We start from the raw sequence: 16236 nt of genomic DNA, 5'->3' as shown, positions 1-16236 counted from the left end.
TGGATGGATGATGGATGGATGGATGGATGGATGGATGATGGATGGATGGATGATGGATGGATGATGGATGGATGGATGGATGATGGATGGATGGATGATGGATGGATGGATGATGGATGGATGATGGATGGATGGATGCATGGATGGATGATGGATGGATGGATGGATGGATGATGGATGGATGGATGGATGATGGATGGATGGATGATGGATGGATGATGGATGGATGATGGATGGATGGATGCATGGATGGATGATGGATGGATGATGGATGGATGGATGATGGATGGATGATGGATGGATGGATGATGGATGGATGGATGGATGGATGATGGATGGATGATGGATGGATGGATGGATGATGGATGGATGGATGGATGATGGATGGATGATGGATGGATGATGGATGGATGGATGGATGGATGGATGGATGATGGATGGATGGATGATGGATGGATGGATGGATGGATGGATGGATGGACGGATGGATGGATGGATGGATCACAAAATGGTTTGGGTTGGGAAGGAGCTTAGAGCCCATCTCATTGCACCCCCAGGGACACTTCCCACCGTTGGTTTCTCCAGTTCCCATCCAACCTGGCCTTGGATTCAGGGGGAATTGGAGACAAAAATCACAGAGTCTGTGCTTCCTCTCTCCCACCTCCACCTTGCCTCTAGCACCTTGCAGTTGAGGCTTTGTGTCCTCTACAGAGTCTGCCAGGAATTCTAGAGGAATATTTCCAGGCTAATTGGACAATTTCCAGGCTAATTTGCTGGGAACACCCAGGATTTGTTCCCTCACCCCCTTCCACATTGGATGTGTAACGAGCTCTGCTGCTCCCCTTGCTCTGAGATCCTTCAGAGGACAAGGACATGAGGTGGGATGATTTCTGTGGGTTTTCCCTCTTCCAGCTGAAGACCCAAATGTGGCAGCTGCTGAAGGGCCATGACCACCTGCAGGATGAGTTCTCAGTTTTCTTTGATCACCTCCGACCCTCTGCCAGCCGCATGGGAGACTTTGAGGAGATCAACTGGACAGAAGAGAAGGAATATGAGGTGCTGCAACCTTCTCCCCAAAACCAGAAATGATAAAAGCACAGATAAGAATCATATTGGAGCTGGAAGAACTCGATTAGAGGAGGGTGCAGTTCCAGAAGCAGAGGGGTGGGAGAGCTGCTGGTGGGATGAAGCAAACCCTTTGAATTTTTGAACAGAATTTTTGTTTTCTGGTGGGAAAAAAACCAAAATTTGGGTGAGCTGAGAGCAGCTGTTGTGTGTTTGTTCTGCTGCAGTTTGATGGCTTTGAGGAGGTGTCTCTGCCAGATGTAGAAGAGGAGGATGAACCACCCAAAATTCATGGAGCCACCAGAAACAAGAAGAGGAAGGAGATTGGAGGCCAACACCACGACAAGGTGGGGCTGGGGCATCTCCCTGGTGTTTCTCATCTGTGAGCAAATGAAATTGGGATTGAATTGGGAATAAATTTGGCCTAGGGTATTTCCTTGGTATTTCTCACCTATGAGCAAATGAAATTGGGATTAAATTGGGAATAAATTTGGCCTGGGGTATTTCCTTGGTATTTCTCACCTCTGAGCAAATAAAAAATCGGGATTAAATTGGGCCTGGGGTATTTCCTTGGTATTTCTCACCTCTGAGCAAATGGAATTGGGATTGAATTTGGAATAAATTGGGATTAAATTTGGCCTGGGGTATTAAATTAAATTGGGCCTGGGGTATTTCCTTGGTATTTCTCACCTATGAGCAAATTAAATTGGGATTAAATTTGGATTGAATTGGGATTAAATTGGGGTTGAATTGGGATTAAATTGGGGTTGAATTGTGTTATTGAGGATGTGGCACCAACCTGGCAGAGGTGGAAGAAGGGGATGGGGAAGTTTCTGTTGTGCTTTGATTGCCAGCAGCGCTTCAGTTCTCTGCTGGAGCCCCCGTGTCCCCCTGTTCCTTGTCTGTCTGTCTGTGTGTCTGTCTGTGTGTCTGTCTGTCTGTGTGTCTGTCTGTGTGTCAGCTGGAGTGTCTGTCTGTCTGTCTGTCTGTGTGTCAGCTGGAGTGTCTGTCTGTCTGTCTGTGTGTCTGTCTGTGTGTCAGCTGGAGTGTCTGTCTGTCTGTCTGTGTGTCTGTGTGTCAGCTGGAGTGTCTGTCTGTCTGTCTGTCTGTGTGTCAGCTGGAGTGTCTGTCTGTCTGTCTGTGTGTGTGTCTGTGTGTCAGCTGGAGTGTCTGTCTGTCTGTCTGTGTGTCTGTGTGTCAGCTGGAGTGTCTGTCTGTCTGTGTGTCTGTCTGTCTGTGTGTCTGTCTGTGTGTCAGCTGGAGTGTCTGTCTGTCTGTGTGTCTGTCTGTGTGTCAGCTGGAGTGTCTGTGTGTCTGTCTGTCTGTCTGTCTGTCTGTGTGTCAGCTGGAGTGTCTGTCTGTCTGTCTGTTCACAGGAGGTGGAGTGGGTGGAGGGGCTGAAGGAATGTTCCTGTTCCTGTTCCTGCCATGAAGGGAGCAGTGACCCGAAGCTCAAGAAGAGCAAGAGGAGGAGCTGCAGCCATTGTGGCAGCAAGGTCAGGGAGGGGTCCTGGGGAGGGGTCCTGGAGCCCCCAAATCCTGGGGGAGGAGGGGAAGCCCAAACCCAGAGCTGAGGAGGGGAATCCATCCAAAAGTGAGGAGGGGGATCCCAAATCCAGAGGGGAGGAAGGGAATCCCAAATCCAGAGGTGAGGAAGGGAATCCCAAATCCAGAGCTGAGGAGGGGAATCCATCCAAAAGTGAGGAGGGGGATCCCAAATCCAGAGGGGAGGAAGGGAATCCCAAATCCAGAGGGGAGGAAGGGAATCCCAAATCCAGAGGTGAGGAAGGGAATCCCAAATCCAGAGGTGAGGGAGGGAATCCCAAACCCAGAGCTGAGGAAGGGAATCCATCCTGGGGTGAGGAAGGGAACCCATCCAGAGATTAAATTGGGATTAAATTGGGATTCCAGAGGTGAGGAAGGGAATCCCAAATCCAGAGGTGAGGAAGGGAATCCCAAATCCAGAGGTGAGGAAGGGAATCCATCCTGGGGTGAGGAAGGGAATCCCAAATCCAGAGGTGAGGAAGGGAATCCCAAATCCAGAGGTGCCTCCCTGCCTGGAGCTCTGCCTGCACCTCCCTGCCCTTCTCCCATCTCTCTCCCCTCCTCACTTTCTGTGCCCCTCCTTGCTCTGCTAAATCTCAATTTTGGTGTTCTGCTGGTTTAAGAAGTTTTTTGAGTGGAGGATGGCCACTATGTGAAGAGGCCAATTTCTGAGGATGATGATGATGATGATGATGATGATGATAAGAAGAAGAAGAAGAAGAAGAAGTCAATTTCTGATGATGATAATAGTAATATTAATAATGATGATGATGACGATGATGATAATAATAATAATCATCCATCATCATCATCATCATCATCTTCATAATCTAATAAATTAATAAGCATAAAATAACAATATTGATCATCATAATAATGGTATTAATAACAATAATAATAACAACAATAAGAAGAATAAAATAACAATAATAGCAATGATAATAATAACAATAATAATTATAATAATGCTTATTCTTCTTCTATTAGTAGTAGTAGTAGTAGTAGTAGTAGTAGTAGTAGTAGTAGTAGTTGGTTGTATTTTTTTCTCTAAAGCAATATTATTATTATTATTATTATTAGTTGGTTGTATTTTTTTTCTCTAAAGCAATATTATTATTATCATTATTATTATGTTGTATTTTTTTTCTCTAAAGCAAACATAATGCCAAAGGGAAGCCCCTGGCAGGCCCAGGAATGCCTGGGCAGCAAAGCCTGAGTTGTGTTTGGCAAGGGCAGACCCGTGGGTGATTGTGCCTCTGGGTGTCTTTGCAGGTGTGTGAAGGCAAATTTTACAAAAACAAAGATTCTCAGGAGCTTCCTGCCAGCCTTGCTCAGAGGGAGTCGAGTCCCCAGCCAGAAGGGAAAGAGCCTGGAATGTCCAAGGAAGCTGGAGAGGAAATCCTGGAGAGCAGAGACGAGGCAGAGGATGCCCAGGGCAGGACAAAGCCTGGCCCGAGGAGGGTGGAGTCTGTGTCTGCAGGTGTGTGTGACTGGTGTCTGCTGGGGAACCCTCTCCACACAGACCAGGAGAGCTGCAGGCACTTCTCTGCAGTTATTTCTATTTCTATATTTCATGTATAGTATAAAAATATATCTATATTTTATATATGATATAATATATTAAATCTGTTTCTATTTTTATATATAATATTTCATATAAAATCTATTTATATTTATATATAATATTATATATATTTTAAATATACTAGATATTATATATATATAAAATATATAAATATTATATATATTATATATATTATATATTTTTTTAATATATATTATATATATAATATATATATATAATATATATATATAATATATATAATATATATAATATATATAAATATACTAGATATTATATATATATTAATATATATAAAATATATAGTATATATAAAAAATATATATTAAAATATATATAGTATATATAAAATATATATTTAAATATATAAAATAAATTCAAATATAAAATATATATTATATATTTAAAGATAGTTATTTATATATAATAATAATATATAAAATTTTTTATATTTATCCATAAATTATATATTAACTATTAGATGTAGAAATATATTTAATGTTTCATATATAAAAATATATCATATATTTAAAATGCACATTTTAAACAGAGATTGTTTAAAGGCACATTAGGAGCTGGTGGCTCTGAAATGCTAAAATGGAAACTGGGGAAGAGCAGCACCATGGACTGGGGACTGGAGCAGCATCTGGCAAGAGAAGCTTAAATGGAGCCATCATTGTGAAAAGGGCAGAATATTCTCTGGGCAGGAAAGGGTTTAGAACATCCAGAGGGAAAAAAAGTGAAAAGACAACAATTAGAATTGTTATGGTCAATAAATGTGTATTTTAAATATATTATATATATAAAATATATTTTAAATGTGCATTCTAAATATATTATATATATATATAATATTTAAAATGTGCATTTTAAATATATATTATATATAACATAGTTTAAATACACATTTAAAATATATTTTATATATATAATATATTTTAATTTTTTATATATATATATATATATATATATAAATTTTTAATATATTTTTTATATATATAATATATTTTCCATGGTGCTGCTTCTTCCCCAGTTTCCATTTTGCCATTTCAGAGCCACCAGCTCCTAATGTGCCTTTAAACAATCTCTGTGTGTTTGTTTTTCCCCCAGTCTGGTGCAGAGCAGGACAAACACAATTCTGGCAGGATGAACACCCTGAGGGAGGAGTTCTCCTCCTTCTCCTTCCTCTCCTCCTTCCTCTTCTCCTTTTTCTCCTCCTTTTTCTCCTCCTTTCTCTCCTCCTTCCTCTCCTCCTTCCTCTCCTCCTTCCTCTCCTCCTTCCTCTCCTCCTTTCTCTCCTCCTTCCTCTCCTCCTTCCTCTCCTCCTTCCTCTTCTCCTTCCTCTTCTCCTCTTTTTTCTCCTCTTTTTTCTCCTCTTTCTTCTTCTCCTTCTCCTTTTTCTTCTCCTCTTTCTTCTCCTTCTCCTTCTCCTCCTTCCTCTTCTCCTCCTTCCTCTTCTCCTTTTCCTCTTCTCCTTTTCCTCTTCTCCTTTTCCTCTTCTCCTTTTCCTCCTCCTTTTCCTCTTTTCCTTTTCCTCTTCTCCTTTTCCTCCTCCTTTTCCTCCTCCTTTTCCTCTTCTCCTTTTCCTCTTCTCCTTTTCCTCCTCCTCCTTTTCCTCCTCCTCCTTTTCCTCCTCCTCCTTTTCCTCCTCCTCCTTTTCCTTTTCCTCCTCCTTTTCCTCCTCCTTTTCTTCCTCCTTTTCCTCTTCTCCTTCCTCTCCTCCTTTTCCTCCTCCTCCTCCTCCTCCTGCTCCTGCTCCTGGGGACAGCACACAGTTCAATACAGGAGTTTAAATGTGGTTTCCTGCCTGGGTTTGTGGCTTTGCCAGGAGCAGTTTCACTGGAGAGTTTTGCTCTGGGCAATGCACTTTTGCAATCTTCATCACTTCACCCAGCAGTTTTCTTGTGGCAGCCCACAGGGGTGAAGGAAATTGGCTGCAGATTTGTTTTGTTTGAAGCACAGCTGGGGAAAAGGCAGCTGGAGTCACAAAGCTGCTCCCAAACTGCTCTCACGTGCAGCATTAGGCTCTGTAAATAAAAATCTCTTTACAAGTCAGGGAATGAAGCCTCCAGGGCTTTTCCTTACAGCTTCTGTGACCTTGTTTGTGTTTCTCAGCAGGACCTCAGCTGGAAGGAAGGCTGCCCTCCAGCACACCTTGTGGAAGGGCTGCCCCTGCTGATGCCCAGCTTCCAGAAGGTTCCAGTGCAGGTGTGGACGCTGCCAAGGACGGGGACTCTGCTGCCACTGGCCCCAGATGGGCTCAGCTGCCAAAAGCTGCTCTGAACCTACCTCAAGAAACCAAAGCCTGCCCTTGCCCTGGGGCCCTGGAGCAGCCTGGGGGGGAGGCCCAGGGGCTGAGCAGGGACCTGCTGCTCTCTGCTGCAGCCAGAGGCTCCCCAGCACCTCCTCCCTGCCAGCCTGAGGGGCTTCATTCTCAACATGGGGGCTCTGCTCTTGCTCCTGAAGGTGGCAGAGAGCTCGAGGAGGGAGCAGCTTTGGCCCTGGCAGGAGGAGCTGAAGCAAAGCAGGGCTGGAGCTGCAGCTCGGGCTCCCCTGGGCACTGCAGCTTGGACACACAGGCCAGAGGCTGCTCTGGAGCTGCTCCTGAGGCCAGGCCAAGGGCAAATGCAAGCAGCAGCTTCTTGGTGCATCAGCAGCCTGGGCAGATGGAGCCCAGAGCAGGAACAGCCTGCCCAGGGCACAGGGAGGAGCAGCAGCAGCAGCAGCAGCGGGTGACAGAGGCCACCGTGTGTGCCAAGAACAGCAAAGTCAGCTCCACTGGGGAGAAGGTCGTGCTCTGGACCAGGTACTTCTGCCTGAGCTCCCCTTTCTGTGCCCCCTGTTTGGCTCCAGCTCTGACTGGGTCATTTATTTTCATTTTGTGTCCCTGATTTCTGACCCTTCCCTTTGCTCAGTCCACGTTTGGCCCCATGAGCTGCTCCTGGTAGGGCTCTTATTGGAGCACTTCAGACTGGGGGAAAAAAAAACTTAAAACCTTCTCAAAAAGTTTCTCAAACCTTCTCAAAACATCTTAAAACCTCCTTCAAAAAACTTAAAGCCAGGCTAAAGGAGCTGTGCTTAGAGAAGGGGCCTGGGGTTGGGGGTGGCAGGAGGAGCCGTGCTCAGGGATGGCAGAACTGGGATTGCAGAACTGGGAACTGAGCTGGGATGGCTGAGCTGGGATGGCTGAACTGGGATTGGAGAGCTGGGATGGCTGAACTGGGATGGCTGAACTGGGATGGCTGAACTGGGATTGGAGAGCTGGGATGGCAGAGCTGGGATGGCAGAGCTGGGATGGCTGAGCTGGGATGGCTGAGCTGGGATGGCTGAGCTGGGATGGCTGAGCTGGGATTGCTGAACTGGGATTGCAGAATTGGGAACTGAGCTGGGATGGCTGAGCTGGAATTGCTGAGCTGGGATGGCTGAACTGGGATGGCTGAGCTGGGATGGCTGAGCTGGGATTGCAGAGCTGGGATGGCAGAGCTGGGATTGCAGAACTGGGATGGCTGAACTGGGATGGCTGAACTGGGATTGGAGAACTGGGAACTGAACTGGGATGGCTGAGCTGGGTTTGCAGAACTGGGATGGCAGAGCTGGGATGGCTGAACTGGGATGGCTGAGCTGGGATTGGAGAGCTGGGATGGCAGAGCTGGGATGGCAGAGCTGGGATTGGAGAGCTGGGATGGCAGAGCTGGGATTGGAGAACTGGGATGGCTGAACTGGGATGGCTGAGCAGGGATGGCAGAGCTGGGATTGCAGAACTGGGATGGCTGAACTGGGATGGCTGAACTGGGATGGCTGAACTGGGTTTGCAGAACTGGGATGGCTGAACTGGGTTTGCAGAACTGGGATGGCTGAGCTGGGTTTGCAGAACTGGGATGGCTGAGCTGGGATGGCTGAACTGGGATGGCTGAGCTGGGTTTGCAGAACTGGGATGGCTGAGCTGGGCTGTTTGAGTCTCTTGCTGGTTTGGGGCTGCTTTCACAGGGGTTTTGTTCTGCAGGGAGGCTGACAGAGTCATCCTCACCACGTGCCAGGAGAAGGGAGCCCACCTGGACACCTTCCACGCCATCTCCCAGAAACTGGGCAACAAAACAGCCAGTGAGGTGAGGGCTGTGTGGGAGAGGGGCTGGGAAGGTCAGGGTGCTGTCCTAGCAGCCTCCCAAACTTCAGTTGGATGAAAAAATCATCTCAGTTGCAAATTCAAAAAATCAAAAGCAAACTCTGTTCTGTTTTCTTGTGCCAAAAATGCTGTGTGCCCTGGTCCTGGCAGGGTCACCAGTGGGATTTGAGCTGCACCTTTGGCACTGGAGTTGTTTCAGTGGCTGCAACTCAGCCTCCCCCTTCTGTACAAAGAATAATATATTTAAGGATCTGTATATATTTATATATACAGATATATATAATATATTTAAGGATCTGTATATATTTATATAGATCTGTATATATTTATATAGATCTGTATATATTTATATATACAGATCTATATATATTTAAGGATCTGTATATATTTATATATACAGATATATATAATATATTTAAGGATCTGTATATATTTATATATACAGATATATATAATATATTTAAGGATCTGTATATATTTATATAGATCTGTATATATTTATATATACAGATTTATATATATTTAAGGATCTGTACACAGGATCTGATTTTGAATCCTCCCAGACTGCCAGATTTGACCTGGAGAATGAAACTGTTCTTCCAAAGAAAACAAAACCCAGAGCTCTTCCATTTCTCCTCCTTGATGCCTCAATCCTCTATGAAATGCCACCGTGCTGTTGATGTTTTTGGTGTTACAGAACACCCTGAGCTATGAAATTCCATGGCAGCTCTGAGCCTGCATTTCCTTGGTCCCCAGGTGTCCCACAGGTTCAGGGAGCTGATGAGGCTGTTCCACACGTCCTGTGATGGCAGCTCTGAGGATGAGGAGGATGCCACCAGCACCAGCAACACAGACCAGCTGTCAGACAAGGATCTTCTGCTTTCTGAGGAAGAACCTGATGACTGAGGTGATGAAACTACTGACTGCACCACAAGAGGGGGTTTGGTTTTTGCCAGTTTGCTGCTAGACAGGTGCTGTGGAAAAATGTTTGCACAGGTACTTGAGACAGCACCTTAATTCACCTTAATTACCTTTTGTTCAATTTCCAGCCTGTACCAAACCAAAGGCAGGAAGTAAAATGAAAAATATTCTTTAGAACTCCCCTGGGGAGTTTCAGCAGTGGAATAAGAGAACTTGGGGACACTGATCTGGCCTTGGGGCCCAGCAGCCTCTAACCAGGACCTGTAAATATTGTACCCTGAAATGTCACTTTTTATGTGCAACAAACACATGAGTTTTTCTAAGTTCTCCCCTTGTGCTGATTGTATGTGAGATAGTTACAGTCTGAATTTTCTATTTATTGTCTGGGTTTATTTGAACAGGCAGAGCAAATCCAATTTGCACTGCTGAAAAAAAAAAAGCCAACCAAAATACAGAAAAGAGAAAGCAGCTTTCCTCCTTTGCCACACAACTGTGAGTAGCTGGAGAACTTCCCCCAGAAGATTTTTTTTGGTAAAAAGAGAAGAAGGAACAGCTGGGCCATCTCCAGAACCATTCCCTTTATTGTGGGAGCCACCTCAAAGCCACTCCCAGTGTGCATTAGTCTGAATCTCCTTCATCCTCAGATCCATCAGCTCCAGCTCCTGGCTCATAGCACTGGGCCAGGGTCCTGAGCTCCTCCAGGGCCTCCTGGACCTCGTCGTGCTCCAGCCCGGCCGCGCAGGGGCGGCCCCAGCGCCGCGGCCGCAGCTCCCGGCACAGCCCCGAGAGCAGCCCCTGCAGGCCAGGGCAGCTCTGCAGGGCTGCCAGCACAGGGATGCTCTCAACACCTGCGGGGAGACGGCACAGCAAGGGTTAAACAGCTCCAAACCCTCGGGCCTGGCTCTGTGCTGCTGCCCCAGCTCCAGCGCAGCTGCTCCCAGCTCTGCACTGCGTCTGTTCCTTACTGATCATTCTGGGGGGTTATTGATCATTTTGGGGGGTTATTGATCATTTTGGGTTGTTGTTCATAATTTTGGGTTGTTATTGATAATTTTGGGTTGTTATTGATAATTTTTACCACTCTTAGGCCCTGATCTCTGTGTTGCAGAGTTTAAGGGGTGTTTGTTACCTGCTGAGGAAAAGCCCTGGGCTCTGTCCAGAGGATGACAGGCACAGCAAGGGTTAAACAGATGACAGGCACAGCAAGGGTTAAACACCACCAAACCCTCAGCCCTTGCACAAGGACTGGGCTGGAGCTCAGCTGCTCACAGCTCTGCACACTGGGTTGGTTGGTTATTAATAACCCTGGTTATTGATAGTTTTGGTTATTGATAATCCTGGTTATTTATAACTTTGGGTTTTAATAATTTTGGTTATTGATAATTTTGGGGTGTTGTTGATAATTTTGAGTTGTTATTGATAATTTCCCCTCTGTCAGGCCCTGATCTCCCTGTTGCAGAGTTTAAGGGGTGTTTGTTACCTGCTGAGGACAAGCCCTGGGCTCTGTCCAGAGGATGACAGGCACAGCAAGGGTTAAACAGATGACAGGCACAGCAAGGGTTAAACACCACCAAACCCTCAGCCCTTGCACAAGGACTGGGCTGGAGCTCAGCTGCTCACAGCTCTGCACACTGGGTTGGTTGGTTATTAATAACCCTGGTTATTAATAATACTGGTTATTGATAATTTTGATTATTAATAATTTTGGTTATTGATAATTTTGGGTTGTTATTGATAATTTTGGGTTGTCATTGATAATTTCCCCCTCTGTCAGGCCCTGATCTCCCTGTTGCAGAGTTTAAGGGGTGTTTGTTACCTGCTGAGGAAAAGCCCTGGGCTCTGTCCAGAGGATGACAGGCACAGCAAGGGTTAAACACCACCAAACCCTCAGCCCTTGCACAAGGACTGGGCTTGAGCTCAGCTGCTCCCAGCTCTGCACACTGGGGTGGTTGGTTATTAATAACCCTGGTTATTGATAATTTTGGTTATTGATAGTTTTGGTTATTGATAATCCTGGTTATTTATAATCCTGGTTTTTAATAATTTTGGGTTGTTATTGATAATTTTGGGGTGTTACTGATAATTTTGGGGTGTTACTGATAATTTTGGGGTGTCATTGATAATTTTGGGTTGTCATTGATAATTTTGGGTTGTCATTGATAATTTCCCCCTCTGTCAGGCCCGTCTCTGTGTTGCAGAGTTTAAGGGGTGTTTGTTACCTGCTGAGGAAAAGCCCTGGGCTCTCTCCAGGAGGATGACAGGCACAGCAAGGGTTAAACAGATGACAGGCACAGCAAGGGTTAAACACCACCAGACCCTCAGCCCTTGCACAAGGACTGGGCTGGAGCTCAGCTGCTCACAGCTCTGCACACTGGGTTGGTTGGTTATTAATAACCCTGGTTATTGATAATTTTGGTTATTGATAATTTTGGCTATTGATAATCCTGGTTATTTATAATCCTGGTTATTTATAATCTTGGTTTTTAATAATTTTGGGTTGTTATTGATAATTTTGGGGTGTTACTGATAATTTTGGGTTGTTGTTGATAATTTTGGGTTGTTGTTGATAATTTTGGGTTGTTATTGATAATTTTCCCCTCTGTCAGGCCCCAGTCTCCCTGTTGCAGAGTTTAAGGGGTGTTTGTTACCTGCTGAGGAAAAGCCCTGGGCTCTGTCCAGAGGATGACAGGCACAGCAAGGGTTAAACAGATGACAGGCACAGCAAGGGTTAAACACCACCAAACCCTCAGCCCTTGCACAAGGACTGGGCTGGAGCTCAGCTGCTCCCAGCTCTGCACACTGGGGTGGTTGGTTATTAATAACCCTGGTTATTGATAATTTTGGTTATTGATAGTTTTGGTTATTGATAATCCTGGTTATTTATAATCCTGGTTTTTATAACTTTATTTTTAATAATTTTGGGCTGTTATTGATAATTTTGGGTTGTTATTGATAATTTTGGGGTGTTATTGATAATTTTGGGGTGTTATTGATAATTTTGGGTTGTTATTGATAATTTTGGGGTGTTGTTGATAATTTTGGGTTGTTATTGATAATTTTGGGGTGTTATTGATAATTTCCCCTCTGTCAGGCCCTGATCTCCCTGTTGCAGAGTTTAGGGGGTGTTTGTTACCTGCTGAGGAAGAGCCCTGGGCTCTGTCCTGGAGGAAGCCTCGTGTGGTCAGGAGAGGAGAGAAGAACTGTGGGAAGGGAGGCTGGGTGTGACAGGGCTGCTGGAGCACGTGGCAGGTGCTGTGAGGAGATGAATGAAGTTACCCAGAGCCCCTCAATGTTCCCTGTGCTAAACCAGCACCCCTGAAGCTCCAGCCCTGCACCCACCTGAAGGCCCCTGGGAAGTGGCTGTGCAGGTACTGCTGGAGCACCTGCTCAGGGCTCTCACAGCTGTGCAGGGGCGGCCTGGGCTGGCCTGGGCAGCTGCTGCAAAGGAAATTCAGCGTTTTCCAGCCTGGAACCATCAAGGCCTCAGCTGCTCCTCAGCTGTTCTGCTCTCAAACCAGCAGCACTCATCCCTAGGCTGCTCCTCCATGGATGAGGGATCCTGCAGGAAGTGCAGCTCAGGTGCTGATTTACCTGGGGGCTTTCTCCTGGCCAATTCCTCGTAGCACAACAGACTGAGCAAAGCAGGAGCTGAGCCTCTGCTCCTTGCACGAGGACAGGAGCTTCCAGGGCACGTCCTGGTGGGCACTCAAAACATCAGGGAGCGAGGAGCCAGACAAGGCAGGCAGGGGAAGAGCTGCCCAGGCAGCCACAACCTGGATGTGGGTGACAGAGCAGAGTCTGGAACACGCTCCTGGCACAGCTGGGGCCGTGCAGAACAGCTGCAGCACAGCTGGAAGGTCTCCTCATCCTCACCTTCCTCCCAGAAAAGGTGAGGGAGTCAGCAAAGTGCAGCATGGAGGCCTGGGAGGAGCAGAGCCTGTAGGGAGCCGTGAGGGTGTCGAGTGCAGCTGCCAGGATTGCACTGCTCTGGTAGTTCAGGGATGCCTGGGGAGGAGACAAGAGCAGCAATGGCAGGACAGCTCACAGTTTGTGTATTTGACTTAAACCAGGTTGTAAACTGTGCCTTTAAAAGAGGTGGTTTACAGTTATTTCAGGGTTGGGATAAGCAGCCAGTGTGTAACTGTAGTTCCAGCCCTGCTGTTGGCTAACAAATGCTTTGGTGCCAGTTTTCTTATCTTTTTTGGCTCCTTAGGGCTCCAGTGAGGCTGGAGTTACTCCAAGCATGGAGAATAATGTAGTAAAGCCTTTTCTTCAGTGCCAGCACCCACCAAAAAGCACAGTGGCCAAGGAAACGTGTTAATATTTTCAAAAGCAGCAAGAAAATTACAGAAATGAAAAGCTGGCAGCTAAAAGTCCCAGTGAAAAAGCAGGAAAAGGTCAGTGCTGAGCAGAACAGCACCATGGAAAAGCACCAAGCCCCAGAGCTGCAGGAAACACTGAGAGAGGGGCAGAGCTGCAGGAGCTCAGTGCCAGCCATGGGGGTGATCCCAGCCCAGCACTTACATTGTATTTTATGTATGGAAATGTCACAGGAGGCTCTGGCTTGAGTCCCAAAGAGCCACTGAGTGACAGGGGGCAGAGCAGAGAGCTGTGACGGGACAGGTGGGCGAGGCCCAGGGCCGTGTTCATCAGTCTCTGAAAACTCTTCTGAGGGTCCTGGGGGGGAAAAATCCAACCATTGGAACAGCAAGAACCTGCCAAGGCCAGGCTGGGCAGCTGCTCTGGGCTCTCCATTGTTTACTCACTCCCCCAGCGCTCAGGACTGGAGTCAGGCCCCAGGTGAGGATCCCCTGCCGTGGGTACTCATCGTGGAGCAGCTCTGTCACCTTGGCACCAACTCCAGAGAATCCATTGTGGAGGTCACAGAGGACCTGAAACCCCTGGGGGAAGGAAACAACGGCAGCATCTCAGATTCTGCTTCTCCTCGAGCAGGAAGCTTCTTGGAAGCAAAGGGAGCTTGGAGAAGGTGAGCACCTGAAGATAATCACACTCCTCAACAAAGAAGTGCAGCCGATCTTCCAGCTCCTCCACGCAGGCAGGGTCCTGCAGGAGACTTTCACCTTGCCCAAAGGCTTCGAGACAGCCACAATCCCTAAGGGAAAAATGGGAAAAGAGGGCTTATTTTATCCCTTTTCTTCATCCTTGAAGGCAAAACTCAGCCCTGGTTTGGGGTCTGGCCATACCCATCGTGCAGGTACTGCCGGATCACGTGGAGACTCTTGGGGTGCAGGTGCACGTTGAGGTAATCAGACCAGAGCCTGATGGAGGGAGCGTGCTGGGAGCCTGCAGGAGAGGAACCTGCAGGGAGGCAGAGGGGACAGCAAAGGTCCTTTGAGCTCTGAGCATCCCCTTTGAGCTCTGAGCATCCCCTTTGAGCTCTGAGCATCCCCACGAATGTAAAACCAGTTTTCTAACATGTTCTGAGCATCCCCTTTCTGCTCTGAGCATCCTCTTTGAGTTCTGAGCATCCCCGTGAATGCAAAATCAAATTTTTAACTTATCCAGGTTTTTTGGCCCATCTGCTGGGCTGAAAAAACGGGGTAAGTTAAAAAATTGGGTCAGCCCATCTGCCCCAGCTCTCCATAAGCCAAGCACTGTTATCCCATAGTTTTCCTTCTCCCTGTTCCCTCACACGCTGTCCCACAGCAGGAACCAGGGAATTTGGTTCTGCCTTTCTGGACCTGATCCCAGAGACCGAACCCGCCGTGCACAAACCTGGCCCCGCAGCACCGGGATTCCCCTTGGCGTCCCCGGCAGCGTCTCCCTGCGGGAACAATCCCGGGCCGGTTACCGGGGCCTTCGCCTCGTCCCCGGGCCGGGAGCGGGGCGGGACCCGCGGCCGCGCTCACCCTGCGGCTCCCGGCGTCCCGCGACGCGCAGCCCCGCTCCCGGTAATCGGCGACAGCCCCGTCCCTGCGACACAAAGCGGCGGCAGCTGCGGGACCCCGGCACGGCCCGGCCCGCACTCCCCAGCTCACCGGTGACACCGTCCTGTCCCTCCCCGTCCCGTCCCGCACCATCCCGCACTCACCGGCGGCCCCGTTCCCTCCCGTCCCGTTCCATCCCGCACTCACCAGCTCACGGGCGGCTCCGTCCCATCCCATCCCGTCCCGTCCCGTATTCCCCAGCTCACCGACAGCCCCGGCCCATCCCGCACTCACCGGCGGCCCGGTCCCGTTCCCTCCCGTCCCGTTCCATCCCACACTCACCAGCTTACGGGCGGCTCCATCCCATCCCGTCCCATCCCCTCCCGCACTATCCCGCACTCACCGGCGGCCCGGTCCCGCACTATCCCGCACTCACCAGCTCACCGGCGGTTCCGTGTCCGCCCCGTCCTCTCTGAGCGCGCCCACGCCGCCTGCAAACAGAGCCCGGTCACGGCGGGGCCGCCCGGTGCCCGTGCCCATCCCGCCCGGTGCCCCATCCCGCCCGGTGCCCGGTGCCCCATCCCGCCCGGTGCCCGTGTCCATCCCGCCCGGTGCCCCATCCCGCCCGGTGCCCGTGTCCATCCCGCCCGGTGCCCCATCCCGCCCGGTGCCCGCCTCCATCCCGCCCGGTGCCCGTGTCCATCCCGCCCGGTGCCCGCCTCCCTCCCTGGTACCTTTCAGCTCCAGCGCCACCAGCCGCGGCTCGGGGCTCTCGGTGCCGCCCGGGCCCCGCCCGAAGCGGAGCAGCGCGGCCGCGCGGAGCTCGGCGGGCTCGGCGGGGCCGCGCAGCGCGGCGGCCTGCGGGGAACGGCGGGGACGAGAGGAGCGATCAGAGCGAGCCCCGGGCCCGGCCCGACCCCCGGCCCGGCCCGCAGCTCCCCCCGCACCTGCAGCCCCCACCAGTGCGCGCCCACGCAGCCCGAGTAGTGCCCGAGCTGCAGCGTGACCGCCTCCCCCGGCATCGCCCCCAGGAACGGAACCGGGAGCGCGTCACGGGGCCCGCCCCGGACGGGCGGGGACGCGGCGGGGGCGGGAACGGACACGGACACGGA

The 16236-nt window shown here is 49.2% G+C and overlaps 2 protein-coding genes across 8 annotated transcripts in view; one reads left to right on the top strand and one right to left on the bottom strand.

Annotated features, from left to right (window-relative positions):
- GON4L (gon-4 like) overlaps nucleotides 1-9559 on the top strand; it is a 41508-nt gene extending 31949 nt beyond the window's left edge. For 3 of the 4 annotated variants that reach the window (XM_071456803.1, XM_071456800.1, XM_071456802.1), the window contains 7 exons: nucleotides 913-1056; nucleotides 1293-1412; nucleotides 2442-2561; nucleotides 3883-4090; nucleotides 6308-6998; nucleotides 8196-8298; nucleotides 9072-9559. In XM_071456803.1, the coding sequence (XP_071312904.1) occupies nucleotides 913-1056; nucleotides 1293-1412; nucleotides 2442-2561; nucleotides 3883-4090; nucleotides 6308-6998; nucleotides 8196-8298; nucleotides 9072-9221 (1536 nt within the window). In that variant the 3' untranslated portion in view covers nucleotides 9222-9559. The remainder of the gene's footprint in view (nucleotides 1-912; nucleotides 1057-1292; nucleotides 1413-2441; nucleotides 2562-3882; nucleotides 4091-6307; nucleotides 6999-8195; nucleotides 8299-9071) is intronic. The other variant, XM_071456801.1, reaches the window with a different exon arrangement.
- A 240-nt stretch (nucleotides 9560-9799) lies between these two features.
- On the bottom strand, nucleotides 9800-16220 carry MSTO1 (misato mitochondrial distribution and morphology regulator 1). Of its 4 annotated transcripts, none has more exons than XM_071456810.1 (14): nucleotides 16072-16220; nucleotides 15859-15982; nucleotides 15561-15615; nucleotides 15107-15170; nucleotides 14973-15021; nucleotides 14441-14555; nucleotides 14232-14349; nucleotides 14003-14137; nucleotides 13761-13913; nucleotides 13110-13241; nucleotides 12828-13009; nucleotides 12576-12674; nucleotides 12370-12488; nucleotides 9800-10084 (listed from the first exon to the last, which is right to left on the bottom strand). In XM_071456810.1, exons 1-14 carry the CDS (start codon nucleotides 16144-16146, stop codon nucleotides 9855-9857), a joined length of 1650 nt encoding a protein of 549 aa, XP_071312911.1. In that variant the 5' UTR covers nucleotides 16147-16220; the 3' UTR covers nucleotides 9800-9854. The 4 variants fall into 4 exon arrangements, 3 of the variants coding, with proteins under 3 accessions (XP_071312911.1, XP_071312912.1, XP_071312913.1); XM_071456811.1 differs by having other exon boundaries at nucleotides 12576-12671; XM_071456812.1 differs by having other exon boundaries at nucleotides 14441-14540.
- Nucleotides 16221-16236: the final 16 nt, after the last annotated feature.

The sequence above is a fragment of the Agelaius tricolor genome, unplaced genomic scaffold (assembly GCF_023055355.1).
Source record: "Agelaius tricolor isolate 1412-34295 unplaced genomic scaffold, bAgeTri1.0.p SCAF_66, whole genome shotgun sequence".
Lineage (NCBI taxonomy): Eukaryota > Metazoa > Chordata > Aves > Passeriformes > Icteridae > Agelaius > Agelaius tricolor.
The sequence above is the reverse complement of the archived record's forward strand: the minus strand, read 5'-3'. Positions and strand labels throughout refer to the sequence as shown.